Source organism: Topomyia yanbarensis, chromosome 2, assembly GCF_030247195.1.
Source record: "Topomyia yanbarensis strain Yona2022 chromosome 2, ASM3024719v1, whole genome shotgun sequence".
NCBI lineage: Eukaryota > Metazoa > Arthropoda > Insecta > Diptera > Culicidae > Topomyia > Topomyia yanbarensis.
Window position 1 is genome coordinate 295,876,503 of NC_080671.1, and position 19,379 is coordinate 295,895,881.

At 36.6% G+C, this 19,379-nt stretch overlaps 1 protein-coding gene across 8 annotated transcripts in view; it reads right to left on the minus strand.

The window, feature by feature from the left end:
* Positions 1 to 19,379, minus strand: part of LOC131683299 (cartilage-associated protein-like) — a 651,036-nt gene that overhangs the window by 472,793 nt on the left and 158,864 nt on the right. For 2 of the 8 annotated variants that reach the window (XM_058965140.1, XM_058965136.1), the window contains exons 1-3: positions 8,698 to 9,296; positions 8,498 to 8,641; positions 8,268 to 8,448 (exon numbers count right to left, since the gene is read on the minus strand). In XM_058965140.1, the coding sequence (XP_058821123.1) occupies positions 8,268 to 8,448; positions 8,498 to 8,641; positions 8,698 to 9,159 (787 nt within the window). In that variant the 5' untranslated portion in view covers positions 9,160 to 9,296. Of the gene's footprint in view, positions 1 to 8,267; positions 8,449 to 8,497; positions 8,642 to 8,697; positions 9,297 to 19,379 lie in introns of those variants that run through there. The other 6 variants (XM_058965141.1, XM_058965143.1, XM_058965137.1 and 3 more) reach the window with 5 other exon arrangements.

Here is a 19,379-nt window from a genome sequence, read left to right on the forward strand (position 1 = left end):
TAGTCCCACATACAGTAAGATACCAGATGCAAGATGTCATCAAACAAATCCACAAACATGAAAACGCATTGAATATATTTAATTTTCATCGTCAGGAAAAAATCTAGCTATTTGACATACAAATTTTACTAAACGGTGTTTCGAAACCATTGTTCAAGTTGCTCCAGGTTCGCCATAACGTTAACAAAACATGTACGACCATTTCGAGCAAATCTGATCCAAAACGGTACGTTTCTAATGATTGCGGTCATCCCGAATTCGCGTGAATTCTTTTCAACGCGGTCATCCCGATCCGCTCAAACGATGTGACACACTGTAAAAACATATTGCCTCTCTCGCGGTCATCTCGATCCGCTCTCGACGCGGTCATCCCGATCCGCTGTCGATGCGGTCATCCCGATCCGCCAAAATTCCTTTTCGATGCGGTCATCCCGATCCGCGCAAACTTCTTTTCGTCTTATTTACTCCGTTGCGGTCATCCCGATCCGCATATGGTTAGCTATGCCATAATTCAATCCGCTTCGCTATCGTCGCTTACTAATTGTAAATGTATGCCTGTTCCATTTGGTTTGTAAAACGGTCATCCCGTTCCGCTCAATATCTAGGCATATTTTAAATCAAACACCTTTTTCAGTCTGAGTGGTGCTTCCTGCTAAACTTCACCCTTTTATTGAAAATCAAGAATTTCAATTTTCGTTGCACAGAAAAATGTGCAACTCCTAGCAGGATCGCCATTTTGAATGCCAAAACTGTAGCCAAGAAAGTAATCACGTCTTACCTGTAGGACGCTTGAAAGCTGAAAGAGGCAGAGTCAAAGACTGCTTTTATCAACTCCATATCACGATGAGTGCAACTGCATAGAATGATTCCGTTGATGTCCTGTATATAATACATCTTATAATCATAACTCATATAAGTAATCCACACAGGGGGGGTGTCAAGACCCCTCCCAAACAAAAATTAATTGAATTGAATAAATAATACGATGGGATGCATTTGAAAGACGGAATGCGGACGAACAACGAATTGCAACAGTAGCTTGAAGAACCAACCATTGTTCGCTCAGCGAAATTTGGGTGGCTGCACGTTTTCAGAATGGTGAACAACTCGGTAAAATGGCTCTAGAAACTAATCGTTCTCAACACGTTGCATTCAAAATCACTAAGAACGCGTTAATCTCCCGCCAGCATCCTCCAGGTTTCTTGACCGTAGAAGACAACCGGTCCAATGAGCGATTCGTAGAAGATTAACTTCATTCGGTGTCGTACCTTCGTCGATCGAAGGGTTTTTCGAAGCCCAGAGTAACAATGTTCACCTGCTAGAATACTTTTCTAAATTTCTCTGTTGGTGTCATTATTGGCGGTCATTAGTGAGCCCAAATACACGAGCTCGCCCAGTAAACGAAATGTCGACTAGGCGGGTTAAAACATGCCGACGAGTGGTAGGCTATTGAAACATTGTTCTAGGTTACCCGCGGTAACTCGCCAACAATCTGACCTAATTGTGTGGGTATCAACCAACTCGATATCATCGTCATCGCTTCAACCGTCAGTCGGATGTACGTTCCCACCCATATTGCTAGTATTCCATTGAAGTTCACAAATAGTATCCCATCAGTGGATGTTATTGTTCGGTTATGTCTCTGATATTACCTAGCGTCATCTTTTTTATAGTTTTTCAAAACAATGGATCGCAAGTATAATTTGCGCACAGTAACTGCTGTAACATTAGCGTTGCGTGTTTCCAATGCATTACTTGTCTGAAACATTTTTTTATTTTAATTTCCACCACTTTTCGTGGTGTTTTACAAAACCTGAATTTTAAACTTTCACTCGTCCAAAGAATTGCACTTTTTCAAAAATATCGAAATTCCATTTTATACCGTTTCTAGATCATTTGAAAGAATTGAATCATTTGTTTTTTTTTTTTCAAATCGGTTGAAAATGTGCAAAGTTGTAATAAAACAAATTTGTCGCTTATATTTTTGTTCAAGCCAATTTTTGTATCACTGATCAAATAAATTCCGTGCTTCCATTTACACAGTTGTTTTCGCAATTAAAAAAACGAAAAAAAATGTATTATGCATTTTTTTGCATTTTTACCTGCGAAAATTGCGATCAAACGCGTGGGGTACGTTTGGCCAAAAGTCGAAAATGGTTTTGATTGACCTGCAAAGTACATACCACGGTTTTTTGGGGAGTAGATTACGATTTTGATGTCAGATTTTTAAAATTCATGATGACGGATACAAATTTTAATCTAAATATTAGTAAATTTTCATGAATGAAGATTTAATGGTTCCAGTGTATGCCAATAATTTGTTTCTTTGACGCATTAAGATGTTCGGGTGTCTAGATAATGTAGCTATAACGAGAATTGATTTTATTAGTCAATTAAAACTATGTATTTTGAAATATTATATAACATAGTTACAAAACTTTTAAACTCTCTGTACGATTAATATTCAATTAATTACTGTCCGATGCACATATTTCTCAAAGAACGACAAATAGTATTTTTCTAAATTATAGAAAATAATCCGATTCTACGACGAAATGTATGGAATGAAAATGACTAAAAAATGAATATAACAAAAATATAATATAAATAATATAAATGAATATAACAAAAATATGAAAACAAGTGACATTCCCTAAGATTTCTAGTTTTATTTCAATTTTTTGCCCGAGGTTTTGTCCAAAGTCCATTATTACGATGAAGCATCCATATAAATTCATGCGTTATACTTGGTCAGAACATGCTTGTACTGCTTCCTGGTATAGTTTTGAGCAACCACGTTTTGTTGTTATGCTTGCTGACATACTATGACTGACAACCTTCTCACAAACAAATTCGCCAAGCTGGAGTGTACGCCAAAGGAACTTTATGGCCAAACCACGGCCGGAGATCCCAGTATTCTTTTGTACTACTTTACTGATTTTCGTTCTTAGTATCCAGTCATATATTTCACCTCTAGATTTGTTTTGCTTTGCATGATCAAACGTCATAGTTTCCCGGTAACGTTTGGGCATGATATTCATAATCGATTTTTGAAATTTGTAACCTTTGGCGATCACTTCTGTTGACCTCGTTGGTTTTCAATAAGATCGACCAAAATTATTTACATCTTTTGCGTGCCACTTTTGATAACTTTTGAACATGTTTATGAAACTCGAGTAAATTTTCCCCACTAAATACGCTATTCTTCCTGATCAAAATACAGTATTGTGCGACTCGCTATGACAACCTAAGGTGCAACAGTAATTAAAAGTATGAGTCCATATTTTAAACAGAAAATCTTATAATCAACAGAAGTGAATCCGACCTCGGCCCACTTAATCAAATATTACTCAAAAACGGGCAAATTCGGGCAAGAATTATATATTGTTCCTAATAGAGAATCGTTCAAGGAACACAAATTGCCTTGAAACATAGAGAAACATAAATTATTGAAATACTAAAATAAGTATTTCAATAATTTAGCAAAAATGTGTGTTGAAAACGACTGCTACAAAATCGTGAAAGTTATTGACATTTTCTATAAACAAACAAAATAATTTCTTTTGACATCAATACATATAAATAAAGTACATACTGTCAGCATAACTTTCCATTATTCTATAATCGAAATCGGCACTTTTATCAAAATCCAGCTAAACTTGAATAACATTGATATTTCGAGCGCTTGATAAAAAAAATGTGAACAAAACGCGATAGTTTAAGCTGTTTGGATGTGCCAAAACCTCAAATATGAAAATTTTGGAGCGTTTCACTTAAAATAGCATGCGGCAGCACCATCTGAAGGACAATATATGTACTAGAACCCAAAGTACGACCATAAAATTTTCGACTTTTGGCCAGGTTTTTGGGCAAATCCGCCACTATGCAACGTGGGTACCCGGGTACCCACAAATTGCTTATAACTATGGCTTCCTTTAACCGATTTGAACACTTTTAGATGTTTTGAATTCAGGAACTCGTCCACTTTTTGATTTTGCAAAATTGAACTGGATTACTGAATCTGGTTCTTGGTAATCCAGATTTTCCGGAGCAATGTTCCAGTACTAGGGAATGATTTGTAAATTTTAATAATGTCCTAGCAATATGAGTATCAAAACTCTTCAAATTGTCTCGGAAGTATGTTATTTATTGTTACGGGACCCTATGGCAATTTGAAAAATGGAATTGGAATGGAATGGCCACTCACGGCCCCACGGGAACCTACTCCGGAATGTCCGTTCCGGGGTCAAATCACCAAATGGTGCCAAAACTACGAGATACAGCATACTGATGAGATTCCAAGAATTTTGATACCCATATTGCTAGTATTCCATTGAAGTTCACAAATAGTATCCCATCAGTGGAACCTGCCTCCGGAAATCCGGATTCCCGGGAACCGTATGAAGTAACCCGATTCATTTTTACCAAGTCTTAAAGTGGATGAGTTCCTGAATCCAAAACACTCAAAAGTGTCGAAATCGGTTGGAAATTGCCTTAGTTATTGACATTTCAGTTTTGTGGGTACCCGGGTACCCACGTCGGCCTGTTACGTAGCAAAAAAATTCAGGAGCCCCTCCTCACTCCCCCCCCCCCTTGTTATATCAATAATATTATTAACACAAAAGCTTGACTTAGTGAAGTTCTAAGATGTCACAAAGTTTCAATTTCCAGCTAATCTTATAATCAACAGAAGTGAATCCGACCTCGGCCCACTTAATCAAATATTACTCAAAAACGGGCAAATTCGGGCAAGAATTATATATTGTTCCTAATAGAGAATCGTTCAAGGAACACAAATTGCCTTGAAACATAGAGAAACATAAATTATTGAAATACTAAAATAAGTATTTCAATAATTTAGCAAAAATGTGTGTTGAAAACGACTGCTACAAAAGCGTGAAAGTTATTGACATTTTCTATAAACAAACAAAATAATATCTTTTGACATCAATACATATAAATAAAGTACATACTGTCAGCATAACTTTCCATTATTCTATAATCGAAATCGGCACTTTTATCTAAATCCAGCTAAACTTGAATAACATTGATATTTCGAGCGCTTGATAAAAAAATGTGAACAAAACGCGATAGTTTAAGCTGTTTGGATGTGCCAAAACCTCAAATATGAAAATTTTGGAGCGTTTCACTTAAAATAGCATGCGGCAGCACCATCTGAAGGACAATATATGTACTAGAACCCAAAGTACGACCATAAAATTTTCGACTTTTGGCCAGGTTTTTGGGCAAATCCGCCACTGTCAACGTGGGTACCCGGGTACCCACAAATTGCTTATAACTATGGCTTCCTTTAACCGATTTGAACACTTTTAGATGTTTTGAATTCAGGAACTCGTCCACTTTTTGATTTTGCAAAATTGAACTGGATTACTGAATCTGGTTCTTGGTAATCCGGATTTTCCGGAGCAATGTTCCAGTACTAGGGAATGATTTGTAAATTTTAATAATGTCCTAGCAATATGAGTATCAAAACTCTTCAAATTGTCTCGGAAGTATGTTATTTATTGTTACGGGACCCTATGGCAATTTGAAAAATGGAATTGGAATGGAATGGCCACTCACGGCCCCACGGGAACCTGCTCCGGAATGTCCGTTCCGGGGTCAAATCACCAAATGGTTCCAAAACTACGAGATACAGCATACTGATGAGATTCCAAGAATTTTGATACCCATATTGCTAGTATTCCATTGAAGTTCACAAATAGTATCCCATCAGTGGAACCTGCCTCCGGAAATCCGGATTCCCGGGAACCGTATGAAGTAACCCGATTCATTTTTACCAAGTCTTAAAGTGGATGAGTTCCTGAATCCAAAACACTCAAAAGTGTCGAAATCGGTTGGAAATTGCCTTAGTTATTGACATTTCAGTTTTGTGGGTACCCGGGTACCCACGTCGGCCTGTTACGTAGTAAAAAAATTCAGGAGCCCCTCCTCACTCCCCCCCCTTATTATATCAATAATATTATTAACACAAAAGCTTGACTTAGTGAAGTTCTAAGATGTCACAAAGTTTCAATTTCCAGCTATAGGCAAAACATGGGAATTTCTTTAATTGAAACCTAAAAAGGTACCCGGGTATCGCGTTGGACACACAACGGTTAAATTATAAATTAATTGACTTTTCAAAGGTGTACGAATATGAAATTGTGCCATTTTCACACCAAGTAACCATTTTTTATGTGTGGCGTACGGAATCTTACTCACTTTAAATTACAAATAATAAGAAAATGACAGATGGTGATTCTGCTACCAAATTTACAAAACAATACCTAAATTAAATAATGCAAATATTTATGAAACAGTATCAAACATATACCCTACAGGTGTACAAATATGAAATTGAGTCACTGGATACTGCAAGGAAGAAAACTTTGAAACAAAATTCTAAAAATAATATTGAAATATCCTTGCTGGCACAGATTCACAAATCGATAGTTTTCAATTGCTATTATTACTTCTTTTTATAGTTTGGAAGATATTTGGCAGAAAAAGATCGTTTACATGAGGAGTTTGCTGGCAATCTAACGATACCTGGATTTGAGTTAAGGGAGCACGGGGTTCGCAAAAATAGAGATCTCGGTGGCCGTAAAATAAACATCAAATATGTACAGTATTTCAGCATTATCACGCCGGTTTTGTTATCATATTGCTACTTTGAAATGAAGCAAACGTATTGATACCAATATAGACGCATCTCATCGATTACACTAGAGCGCAAAAAAGTCACGAGATACAGAATTTTCTACGCTAATTTTAGGCCATTTAGCTCAAAAACAATAAACATTATTTTTTAAAGAACCCTTTTCGAGATTTTTTCGTAGAACGATATTTTGCTTCTTTTAGGTATTGGTCAATATCTTGTGAGAAAATCATCCGATCAATAGGGGAACCCGGGGCTATTCGGACCTACTTAGGCAAATCGCCCTTTTAGGTGGATATATGCGAAAAAAATTACCGGTCAAGTCTTAATTGTTAGTTTGAAATCTCAGCTGCATTTTAATGCCATACAAAGTTCATTTGCACCACTCAATGGTAGCGCTAGGCGACGATTTGCAAACCTCTACGTTTTTTTAGCCTTTTACAATGTAGGGGTAATTCGGACCTACCTACGGGGCAATTCAGACCGTCATTTTTCTTTAATTTTTTTACGATGAAATTATGTTTACCTATAAAGTAGTTACAAGAGACACTCCTTAAGAAGCAAAAAAATTGCTTTACAAAAACTTAATCTGGTATGTCACAGCTGTCGATTGGCGGCCCATGTATTTTCTTTGCTGTTGCGTGTGAAATGGTGTGCGCGGCCGCAAGCCGCTGAACGGTGGTTGACAGAATAGGGGGTCCGAATAGCCCCGTACATTCCTATCGCACAAAAGTGGTGAGCGTCTCGAAAATATCTCTGTTTTCACCCAAACAAAAATCATTCCATAAAATAGGAGCCTCAAGCTTTCCAAAACACTAACCTTTTATTTTTTCACTTTTATTTGTTGCTTTAATCACGGTTTTTCCATTATAATGATTTTTGTTTTGCGAATGGCAAAACAACCAAACACTTTGTATCTTTTTTCTACAAAAATAATGTTTCAGTATAGCGGTTCTACGAATATGTACGATAGTTAGAAAGTCTTGCTATTTTTTGAGAAATCGAGGGAGTCCGAATTACCCCCACTGTCTTAATAGCCCCGGGTTCCCCTAAACATTGCAAAAGCCATTGATATGCCTTTTCCAAATACATATACGTGTACATCACATATTATTTGTAACCATGGGATAAGCTACCAATGCGGAAATAGAAAAAAATAAGTTTAAAAAATTGTCGAACGTCATAGTTGTTAAATTTTAGTAGCCTAAAATCCGAATATAGGGCGCATTTTTGGAAAGAGCGCATCATTACTTTTCGAACTGCTACCTCGATTGAATTTTTTTTACAAGAATTGTATTGTTGAATCACTGGAATGATTACCCAAAACATGTTACCCCAAAATTTGTAGACTAATGTTATAAGCCGAATAATTATGGAACTAAAATTATTAATGGAACTAAAATAGAGCCATTATTCCATATTCCAATGGATTGGAATTCCTTGAAGTCTAGACTTTATGAACTATTATATTTACGTATGAAACTCTTCTTGTTCGCGCTACAAGTTATAAATATGTACATCTGGAACTAGTTTACTGGACACTATGTTGGAAATAACACATCAAGATAGAAGAAAGATGTAGAGCCAGTAGAACAAACAATCTTACTTCCGATAGCAGAAATGAAATCTGGTAAAAACCCGTGATCGAATTCACCCTCACAATAAGCCCGACATTGATTTTCATCGTAGATAAACTGCATTACCGAGTTCTCCATTAGTGAGATCGCCTTTGTCCATTCTTTTTCGTTTACAGCGAGAATGCCAGCGACGAATATTGGAACAAACTTCTACAATGACAAAGTCTTATTAAAATATACTTCACAACGGAATTTTTACCTTCTCATCCAGGTCCACAATAGCTTCTTTATCAACGCCAGGTTTTTCTAGGCCCAGTTCGAAATTTTTCTGCATAACCGTATCAGCCGGATGTTTAACCATATAAGTTAATGCTGCTGATGCTGCCAATGTCACTTGATCTACCTGCAATTCATTTAATTTGAATTAAACATGAATCATTTTAATCAGTTCAAATGTACCTTTGTGTAACAAGAATGCAAATATGCGTAAGCTTGCCGGTTTTTGAATAGATCGAGATAATAACCATCGAAATCCTCGTCAAAGGGCAAGTAATTAGAATTTTGTTTGCGGCATTTGGTTAGGCAAAGGGTTTGTTTAATTATCAATTCGTAAAAATGTAGATTCTCAATATCGTTTGAATGTATGAATTCTGCTTTGTTCTTATTAGCCCTGGTCGCATAATCGCATTCTATTCTGCAATTAGCAGTGGTTTCATAGTAGTGCTTGTACTTTCCAACTGCATTTTCTAAGAAATAAATACAGTTTTCGAACTCATTAGACAAATAGCTTTGAACACCCCGTTCATATAAATCTATAAACGTTTCGGAGGACTGCGTTGTATCATCTATGTCATTGTTATAAGCTTGTATCGGTAGATTTTGAAATAATCCCACTAGCAACAACGAATATCTAGTTAACATACTGTATATGGTTTGTAAATATTGATATTTTTATATCACACAAAAGCTAACTTCCACTTATAATCTGTTCAACATTTCAACGCAACTGACTTAATATGTTTTCTCAGTCCTTACTAGCTACAGCGATTACATACATTATCGCTATCCGCTATTTGTGGGTATTTGTGTTTGGCTCAAAACACGTGTGATCAGCAGTAGTGTTGCAGCGTATGAGCATGTTTGAAGCATACAAGCGATCACAACCAAAGTAGAAAAAAGCATAAATTCCGATTATTTCATTGCTGTAGTACCCATACAGTGCTCGCTCGGTATTTAAGATCAGCTATCCTGACTTTTTTGACAATTGGCTGCATGGTAAATCTTCATCGACGATTTTCTTGGAGTGGTGCCTATGACCGCATATTAGTCCTATTTGCGTTTCCATAAAGCTGAGAAATCGAGTGATAAAGACATGAAGACCTTAAAGTTTTTTTTTATATTTTATTTTGAATTTGATTATATTGTTTACTTTACATTATGTTTCTAATTCAATATATTGGGTGTTCAGCCACAAGTATTGACTTTTCATCTCTATTGTTTACATGATTGGCTAATTATTATTAATATAGAGGATGGGTGCTCCTATAGTTGAGGTGTACCAATAGTAGCAGTAGTGGGTTATACGCCTAACTAAGGTGCCAACCATCAGCAAATTTTTTTTTTATCGATTCATCGCACTAAAATTATGCGAGAATAAAACTGTTATCCTTGAAATTTACTCAAATAACTATTCAAAAAAATGATTTTATTGGAATTTTTAGCTCCCTTGCACCTATAGTTGATATAATGTACCTATAGTTGTAAGTCCCATAAGAAAGCAATGGGATTTGCAACAATAGGAACCGAAATTAGCAATTGCACCACTATTGGTACATGTGTTGCTATAGTGGTACAAGCGGTTTTGAATACATACATTAGTTATTAAACCATCTTTATATTTTTCCTATGAAGTTGGGACTGAAAGCTTTCGTTTAATGTATTAACATTGCCCATAGGTCTATTTATCGATTTTTATGCGACTATTGGTACATCCACCCTTCGCAGTTGAGTGATTTTTGCAGTAGGTAGATTTAAGAATAGGAACTTGTCATGTGAATAAGGCGCCAAACAAATCTTAAAACTAACTTATTAACTATAAAAAGAGCTAATCGTCGCAATTGCTGTTTGCAACGTCTTTTGTCGCAAATTATTTAAAATAGGGGAATTGTGGGAAAAACCGACATTGTGGGTAAAACCGACAACCCACAACTTTTCCTAGAAATCAATTTTTTATTCATTTCATAATGATACATTATTATTAGTACGTTTATGTAGAGCATTTGAAGAAAAATTGGATTTACGTTGGTGCGCCGAATGTCATAAAAATAAACAAAACATACGACAGCAGCGTTCATACTCGTATGGATGTAAAATTTCGTTGGTAGATTTTAAGGTTTTAACCGAACAAAAGCTTTTCAAATCACCACAAATTTCAGTGCTTATTATTATCGGCCTTTCCTATGATCAACTGGGTGCATTGAAGATGAGTTTGAGAAATTCAATATTTTTAATTGCTTTTATTAAAAAATGTACGCTGTTGGGGTAAAACCGACACCCTTTGGTTAGGGTAAAACCGACACACTGTTAAGATGGTTGTGTTTACTTGCGATTCATTACAAAAGGCTGGGGATCTTTGTGACACTTCAATTACACTATTAGCACACTATAGTACACTCAGGTTTTTTTTACGCGGGGGATACGAGCCGCGTAAATGAAAACCGCGTAAATTTCAAAATCCGCGTAAATGAAAACCGCGTAAATTTCAAAATCCGCGTAAATGAAAACCGCGTAAATTTCAGAATCCGCGTAAATGAAAACCGCGTAAATTTCAAAATCCGCGTAAATGAAAACCGCGTAAATTTCAAAATCCGCGTAAATGAAGACCACTTAAATTTAAGAATCCGCGATAAAGGGAACCTCATTGATGGATACCGCGTAAATTTCAAAATCCGCGTAAATGAAAATCGCGTAAATTTCAAAAACCGCGTAAATGAAAACCGCGTAAATTTCAAAAACCGCGTAAATGAAAACCGCGTAAATTTCAAAATCCGCGTAAATGAAAACCGCGTAAATTTCAAAATCCGCGTAAAAAAAACCGCGTAAAAAAATACCGCGCAAAAAAAACCGCGTAAAAAAAACTTGAGTGTAATAGCTGAAATACACAGAAATGCTTTTATTGTGTTTATTTGTGATAAGTCTCTTTAAAAATCAAAAATTGGAATTTTTGCTTATCTGATTCTATCGAAACTTTTGCTATTTCTGAAAAAAGGTCATCAAACCGAATTTCTAGTGTTCTCTTGGTTTGTCATAGACGAACTTTATCACAATGAGACAATGATATTATGTATACCCCAATAGATCGTTGATGATCAGAGTCCGAAAAATCAAATCTGAAAAAGATAGTTTTACTAAGAAGTGTGTGTGTCACTTATAAGTGAATGAATCCAATTAGCAGAACGTAGAACGCTTGCAAATCTTCTCTTACGAAATAAAATGACACTGGAGGTTGCAATGATGTGCGCAAGGATTATTTGGAAATACTCATATCAATAAATAATCCTATAGCATAAAATACTCTTATTTATAGTACTACGCTTTCGAACTTTCTTCCCCTCACTACATGATGAAGCAATAAAAAGCAAATATTTGCATCATACATACGCACACTTTATTAATCACGCATATATCTAATTTTTAATAAAGATAAAGATTTCAATACAGTGGAAAATAAATTAAAGGGGGTGTCGATCTTACCCCTATAGGGTGTCGATTTTACCCGCAGTGCATACAAAAAGTCACTTTGTTTTCCAAGTTTTACAACCAATAATTTTTAATGAAATTAATTTTTCGAAGCGCTGAAAAAATTTGGCCTTGTTAAGAATTTTCTGAAGAAGAATTGTGCATTAAAATTATAATTTTATTGGTTTGGTGGCAACTTAGAAAAAGTGTTAAGCTTAAGGTGTCGGTTTCAACCATAATTCCCCTACTGTTCGTTCTTGTGTTTATCATAATTTCTAATGTTTCTGTGCTTGCGAGTCTCCGCCAGTCGTTTGTAATAAGCCAGGGAGGACGCTTCAAAATCATTTTCACAATGTTGTTCTGAATTCTTTGAAGCATTTTCTTTCTGATGGCAGAACAACTTGCCCAAATTGGCACTGCATGTAGCATTGTCGGTCTAAATATATGTTAGTAAATTAATAGTTTGTTCTTTAGGCAGAGCCTATAATTCCTATTTATAAGAAGGAAAATATTATACTCAGCGTTGTCAGATGGAGTCTGTGGTATTATAGAGTCCCGTACAGAGGAATGCGCAATACTGCCTAAAATGATGTCCTCTTCATTATTCCTGGCACCCCAGTTTTTGCTGTAACTTTGAGTGACTTCAACCGAGTTAAACAGTGGAGTGAATTAGAAACCTACTGTTTCGTGGCTTATAGCACTTTATTCATAATACTATTCCATGTAATTTATTTGACATTGTTACAAAAAACTATAATAAACTGAATACAGTGTATTCTGCCCATAAAAGCATAAGAGTCCCATATCGAAAAACAGCAAGCCGAGAAAAACGATGTTCAAGATTTACATTTTCATTGAGCCTTACGGATGGGACAAACATATTTTGATATTTTTTTCTATATTTTCCGAACAAACCTAGTAATCTTATTTGTGCATGGTGTTTCAGTGCTGATACAGAATACAATCCAACAGATAACTCATCTTCGACAAAAATCCATATGGGACTCTTATGCTTTTATGGGCAGTATTGTTTACACAGAAAAAAATATTTTGTAATTTTAAGTTTATTTTGATGCACATATTTGGAGCATGAATATAAATGTCAAATTAAGTTCCACCACAAATACACACGACTAATCGTGCTTTCCTTAACGAATTTTATTGTGATTTTACACGTGTATTGAAAATTACAGTTTCTTTAAACGGAAAACCAATGCACTTCAATGTATTTTTACTCCAATATTACTGTAAAATGAATGACATGTAATATTACACGAATGAAAGTGTAAAATTGTATGCTTTTTGATGCTCCAATTGAGTGCATTGATTTTAACGTAATTTTCAATCAAATTTTCGATTCAATCTTAGTATGTATACATTCGAATTGATTTACATGTCATTTAAATTTCATTATTTTTTAGTGTGTAGGCGATTGAAATATTTAGCCATGATATTATTTCTCTAGACACTAATACTTTTCTTGCATGTTCTCCAAAATCAGAATGTTTGTTTACTTTGCACGATAGGTAGCCATCTGACTGTTCAATAGGTAGATTTAGCTTCACTCTGTGCGAGCCTTTATAATATAAAAACGCCTTTGGATATAACATTGAAAAAAAATCGGTATTTATCGCTATGAACTTTATTCCTGCAAATCAGTGTTAAGTTATAATTATGTGCGACTATGTTTATTAGAAATTTTTAGGTTCAGCCGTTATCGATTGTTGAACTTGATTCAGTGTTTTGGCAGAAACCAGGCAGAACTCTAACCAAACGATGAAACTTTATGGTATTTTTCAAAATGTACACTCTAACACCTTATTAACCATATTTGGTCGGTTTTAAGTCAGATCGGACTAAGTGACAAAATATTGTCTATCTCGAGATAATATAGCATTTCGTGGAGTTGTTGCTATATGGGACACTCTTGACTGCGATCGAAACAAAAATAATCGTCAATATGTTTTCTCACTCGCACTGATGTAAATTAGATGGGCGCGTAATTCAACGTCTGAAAAGTCGCAATGTGGATTTAAGAAAAGATTCGCAATTTGTTTATTTGTTTATTTGTTGTACCGTCAACAACAGACCCCTTGGCCCCAATGGTGGTTACTTAAACTAATTACATTTCAGAATACGCATTATTTTAGTTTTTATCGAATTCCTTGTCAGGTTGAAGTCAAACGCCGTCGCCACACTGTTAAACACACGCTGGAGCACGGTAACAGCGCTCTGGCGCCCATAGTTAGTTCTCCTGAACGGGACTCGCAGAAGAGAGTTATTGCGCAGAGCTCGAACGCGAGCTTGAAGATCAAGGCGTCCGAGGATTGTAGGGCAATCCACCCTGGCAGACAGTAAGTCCGAGACGAACAGGGCTCGAGAGCAGTCCCTCCAGATGCTTAGAGTATCGAGCTGTATTAACTGACACCGGTTTTCGTAGCTTGGCAGCTGAAATCTGTTTTGCCAAGGAAGATGTCGGAGTGCAAAGCGTATGAACCGGCATTGGACGGCCTCGATTCTGTCGACACCGTTCTGGTAGTAAGGGTTCCAAACAGCAGAACAATATTCCAGTGTTGAGCGAACCAGTGCGCAACAGAGAGATTTTAAACAGTATACGTCCTTAAAGTTTTTCGCTATTCGGAAGATGAACCCAAGCTGTCTTGATGCCTTATCCACAATGGATGATGTATGTGGTTTGAACGCAATATTGATTTCGAGAAAAACGAGTTTAAAGTTTGAATCGCAGCATTCTTTACATGCTTATGATTGGAAATTAATTTTTGTCATAAATCTTGTTTATTGTTACATATTTCAAATCTCGCAAAAGTCTAATGTAGCTGACGAAATTCTTTATCCAGTGCTATCATTATCTCATGTTTTGATGTTTTGCGACTTAGTCCGGTCTGACTTAACTCCGACCATTTCATACTAAGAAGTTTAATTATATACAAAATCGGTATGCGTCGGTATAAAAAAATCGGTATTTTCAGAGACGTTATCGGTATATCGGTATCGAGTGTAAAAATCGGTATAAATATCGATAATTCGGTATATCTGGCAATGCTGATATACTTTTGTTGCATTTTGCTGCACTGCAATCAAAACTTTACCCATTTTATGAATTCAAATTGCCCATTTTCGCAGGTTAGTCGAGCTGTCTAAAAATGGGTAGGGGAATTATGGGTAAAATCGACACTGTGGGTAAAATCGACACCCCACTACTGTTACTAGAAATCAAATTTTTAATCATGACACTTTACTATTAGGACGATTATGTAGAGCATTTGAAGACAAATTAAATTTACGTTAGTACGCCGAATGTCATAAAAATAAACAAAACATATGACAACAGCGTTCTTTCTCGTCTGATTGTTAGATTTTGTTGGTAGATTTTAAAGTTTTAACCGAATAAAAGCTTTTCAAATCACCCGTTTTTTCAGTACCTAATATTATCGGCCTTTCCTATAATCAACTGGGCGCATTGAAGACGAGTTTCAAATTAAATATTTTTTATAGCATTTAAAAAAAACCGCTGTTGGAGTAAAACCGACACCCTTTGGTTAGGGTAAAACCGACACGCTGATAAGATGGTTGTATTTATTTGCGACTCATTACAAATGTCTGAGGATCTTTGTGACACTTCACTTACACTATTAGCACACTACAGTGTGTCCCACATTTATATGTTCACCCTGTTTTTTCAGTATAACTTTTTTTTTGTTCGAGCAAGCTGCACCAAATTTTCAGCGTTTGTTTTAGAACTTAATCAATTAATCAATGATTTTTCTCGAAATTTGGAAACCATAGTGCATCTGGTCCGTTTATTATAGCAATTTAAGTGAAAAATGTGTCCTTTATTTATCCGTTCACCCTATTTTCTCAGATTACTTTTTTGTCAGTCAAACGTACTGCACCAAATTTTCATAGTTGATTTTAAAACCTAATTTACGAATTTTCTCAAAATTTGGAAGCTTTGGTGCGCTTTGTTCGTTTGTTATGGCAGTTTAAGTGAAAAAATGTGTTCCTGCATTTATACGTTCACTAAGAAAAAATATAGTTTTTCCCAAAAAATGCTTTATTTAAGTAATTATCTAGTAATAATTAACACCTCATGTAGTAGTCAATTGAATTAAAAAGCTGTTATCTACGGCAATCGACCCAACTTTTTTGAATGGTAGAGCTACAACTACTTCAATTAGGGATGAATTAACACCTCTTTCCCTGCAGCTTCTTAAGGAGCTGAGAGAGGTACAAGAGGTACTTAACATAAAATATGTCTGGTCATAAAATATGTCAATGCCCAAATAGATAAAAATGATAAGTTTCTTCGCATAGCTCAATGGAATATAAGAGGGATGAATGATATAGGCAAATTCGATAATGTGTTGTATGTTTTGGACCAGTGTAAAGTAGATCTGGACGTAATTATCATAGGTGAAACGTGGATAAAGCATGATAATACTTCCTTTTATAAAATTCCTGGATATAACGCCGCCTTCTCCATTAGAGATACTTCCCATGGAGGACTGGCAATGTTCGTCAGAGATAAAATTAAAAGAAAATTAGAAATGAAGGCTTGCATTACATACATGCGGAATTAACTCTCGACGGTTATTGTTGCGACTTGATAGGAATCTACAGACCTCCGTCGTTTGACTTTGCGAAATTCCATGATCTTCTGGAATCCATGCTGTCTAATTCGAACAGAAATAGAGCTTGCTTCGTAGCGGGAGACATGAACGTTCCAATAAATTTGTGCAACAATAATGTCGTAGTCAAATACAAAAATCTGCTTGAATCATACGAGTTTATATGTAACTAACACATGTAACAGTTGTACATTATAAGTTGTAAAAATACAATTTTCAAATTCAAATATTTAGATATAATCAATTCATACGTAACCCCATGATCGATACAGACATACCGCGGGATAGTTAGCCATAAACCATATGAATAGAATCCACACTTACGAAATTTCACATATTTCTACCCAAACCACAAAAGAATCCGCCAAAATCTAGGCAATGTCGATAAGTCCAACATTCTCTAAAGCCAACGATCAAATTCGTTTGTCTCAAGCTCGTGTGAGATTGCGCGAATACTGATTCTAAGAAGAATCCTTTCAGTTAAGGGAAAGGGAAAGCTAGATTACCTACTCGTGTCAGAATGAGCTAGACAGTTGAATACTCCGAGATCCCGAGTAATCCCGAAGAATCCTCGGGAAATGACGTACTTCCGGGTACATTGAGATTCCCTTCCCTAAACTAAGGATTACAGGGCTTAATCAATTCGTTCCAAAACGTTGAACAGTGTGGAAGTGACCCGAGTTTGTTCCGTGTGAAAACCTGAAAACCAGGTACTAGTGATGTGGTATATATTTTAGGGAGCTATTAATGTCTATTTTTCTAATAGCTAATAGGAGTAGTGCGAGCTAGAAAAGCTAGGTAGTGTGTGACGATTCTGTGTGCGAATCGAAAAGATCGGGTAAAACATGTGCTCTACTAAATGACCCCACTCGTAGCTAACGGTCCTTCAAATAGCCACGCTAGGCTATCATTTCTACTCCACTAGGCACAAAAACTGTGGAAACCGTACGATCGCCACATTCTACTGCTTTCGCGTTGCTCGCCGCAATCTAAGAAACGAACGATCCCGGCACACGATATTTCCGCCGGAAGGAAGTTGAGACGCAAGGAAATCGCTTCATCGGAAGCTTCCAATCTTCCAGCGGCCATCTTGGAACCACGTGCGGATACAGAAAATCGCGAAATATCGGTTACTCGAAACACCAGGAAACCAGCAACGACTGGTAGCCATCCATTTCATTATCCCGTACGCAACAACAGCATCGTCATTCATCCGCAGCAGATTCGGTCAATCCGTACCTTTATACCTGTATTGGTGAAGTGGCGTCCAGAGAAGACGGCCCGTGAATAAATCGAAGACCACCATCCGGTCAGTTTTTCGGACCCCGCTTTTGTTCGGGGAGCGCCCAAAAAGTGATCCATAGATCCACGTGCACGTGTTACTGCGTTCTAGGAAGCACCATCCAAACGCACATGGTTTTGAAAAACCACCAGGGTGCATAAGCCATAGCTTGCCCGGTTAAATTCAATATAGCTGCGGGTAGAGTAGAATAAAAGCACACAGAAGAAAGATAGGGAGAGAAGAAACGCACACAATAGACCAATAGAATACACAAATATAAAATTCAAATTAAAACATGCTTACCGTACAATATAAAATTTATTGAAATGAAATCCGTATGATTAAAAAAACCTGATCTTGAGTAAATGTTTTCCATTAATGTAGTGAAATAGTCTTGTTTTTAGTTTGTTGAAATATTGCCACATCACTCCGATTATGTTATGATTATGTTTACGTTTTCCTTTGCCGCGTGGCACATTTAAATCAAATGAATTATCTTCCACTCGGTTAGCGCTGTCTGGCGGCGAACATTAACCCTGCCGATGATGAGAAGCTTTTAGGTATGGGAAGTTTCTACAGTGGTGTTTTGAAGGAGAGCTTTGGTTCAGGGAAATTTAACTGGCTAGGGTATTGTACCTCATTCTGGGGCTAAGTTTGTGTAGCTGGAATGATCCTATGCATTTGACTCGCATTCAAGCGGTCTCATCCGGGCAACATTAAAAACTTGGTGGTAGTCTCCGAAAGGAGTGGCGCTTAAAACTACGCGCTTTACAGATCGTCCAGCGTCGGCTACATTTTGGCGCCCAACTAAATGTACGAACCTACAATTTTTTGGGAATCTCTGGCTTCAATTGGACGAACTCTTAAGTTATAAATTAAATCGTACGCTTCGTGATGGCCAAACCATAGGCATTAGCTCGCATTTCTGGACATTGTATTATGGCAGTCAAATTCAGCGCCTTGCAAATATTAAAATATTCTTCTATTCAGTTCAGTTTATGATTCTGGTTCTAGGCCAGTAATGTTCGTTATTTTCTTGTAAGACCCAATTCAATAGTCTCGGGTAAAACTCTGCAAACGGACAATTGTAATGTGGATTTTTCTGGTTTAGGGTCTAGTTTGGATGAATGATTATATGTAGTTGTTTTCGGATGTTTTGCAAAGTTTATAGAAAGTTGCAGCGTTTCAACTTGAGACGTTTACCTATGCTTATTTAGAACAACGGTTTTTCTTGAGAATTTTTGTTTCGGATTTTTGGAGATCCATTTTCCTCAACAATAATCGCAATGAAAATTCATCAGAATCGAAGGGACTAAGAGATTCGCTGGTGCAAGAGATTTGTGACCTTCTCGCAAACCAAGGTGTTCAAATGCGACCGATGGCAGAGTCGGGGCAGAAAAGTGGCGAGGAAGCAACGGCACTGACTCCTATGGAACAAAATACGCAAGTGAACTTCGAAGGGCAGGGCAAGA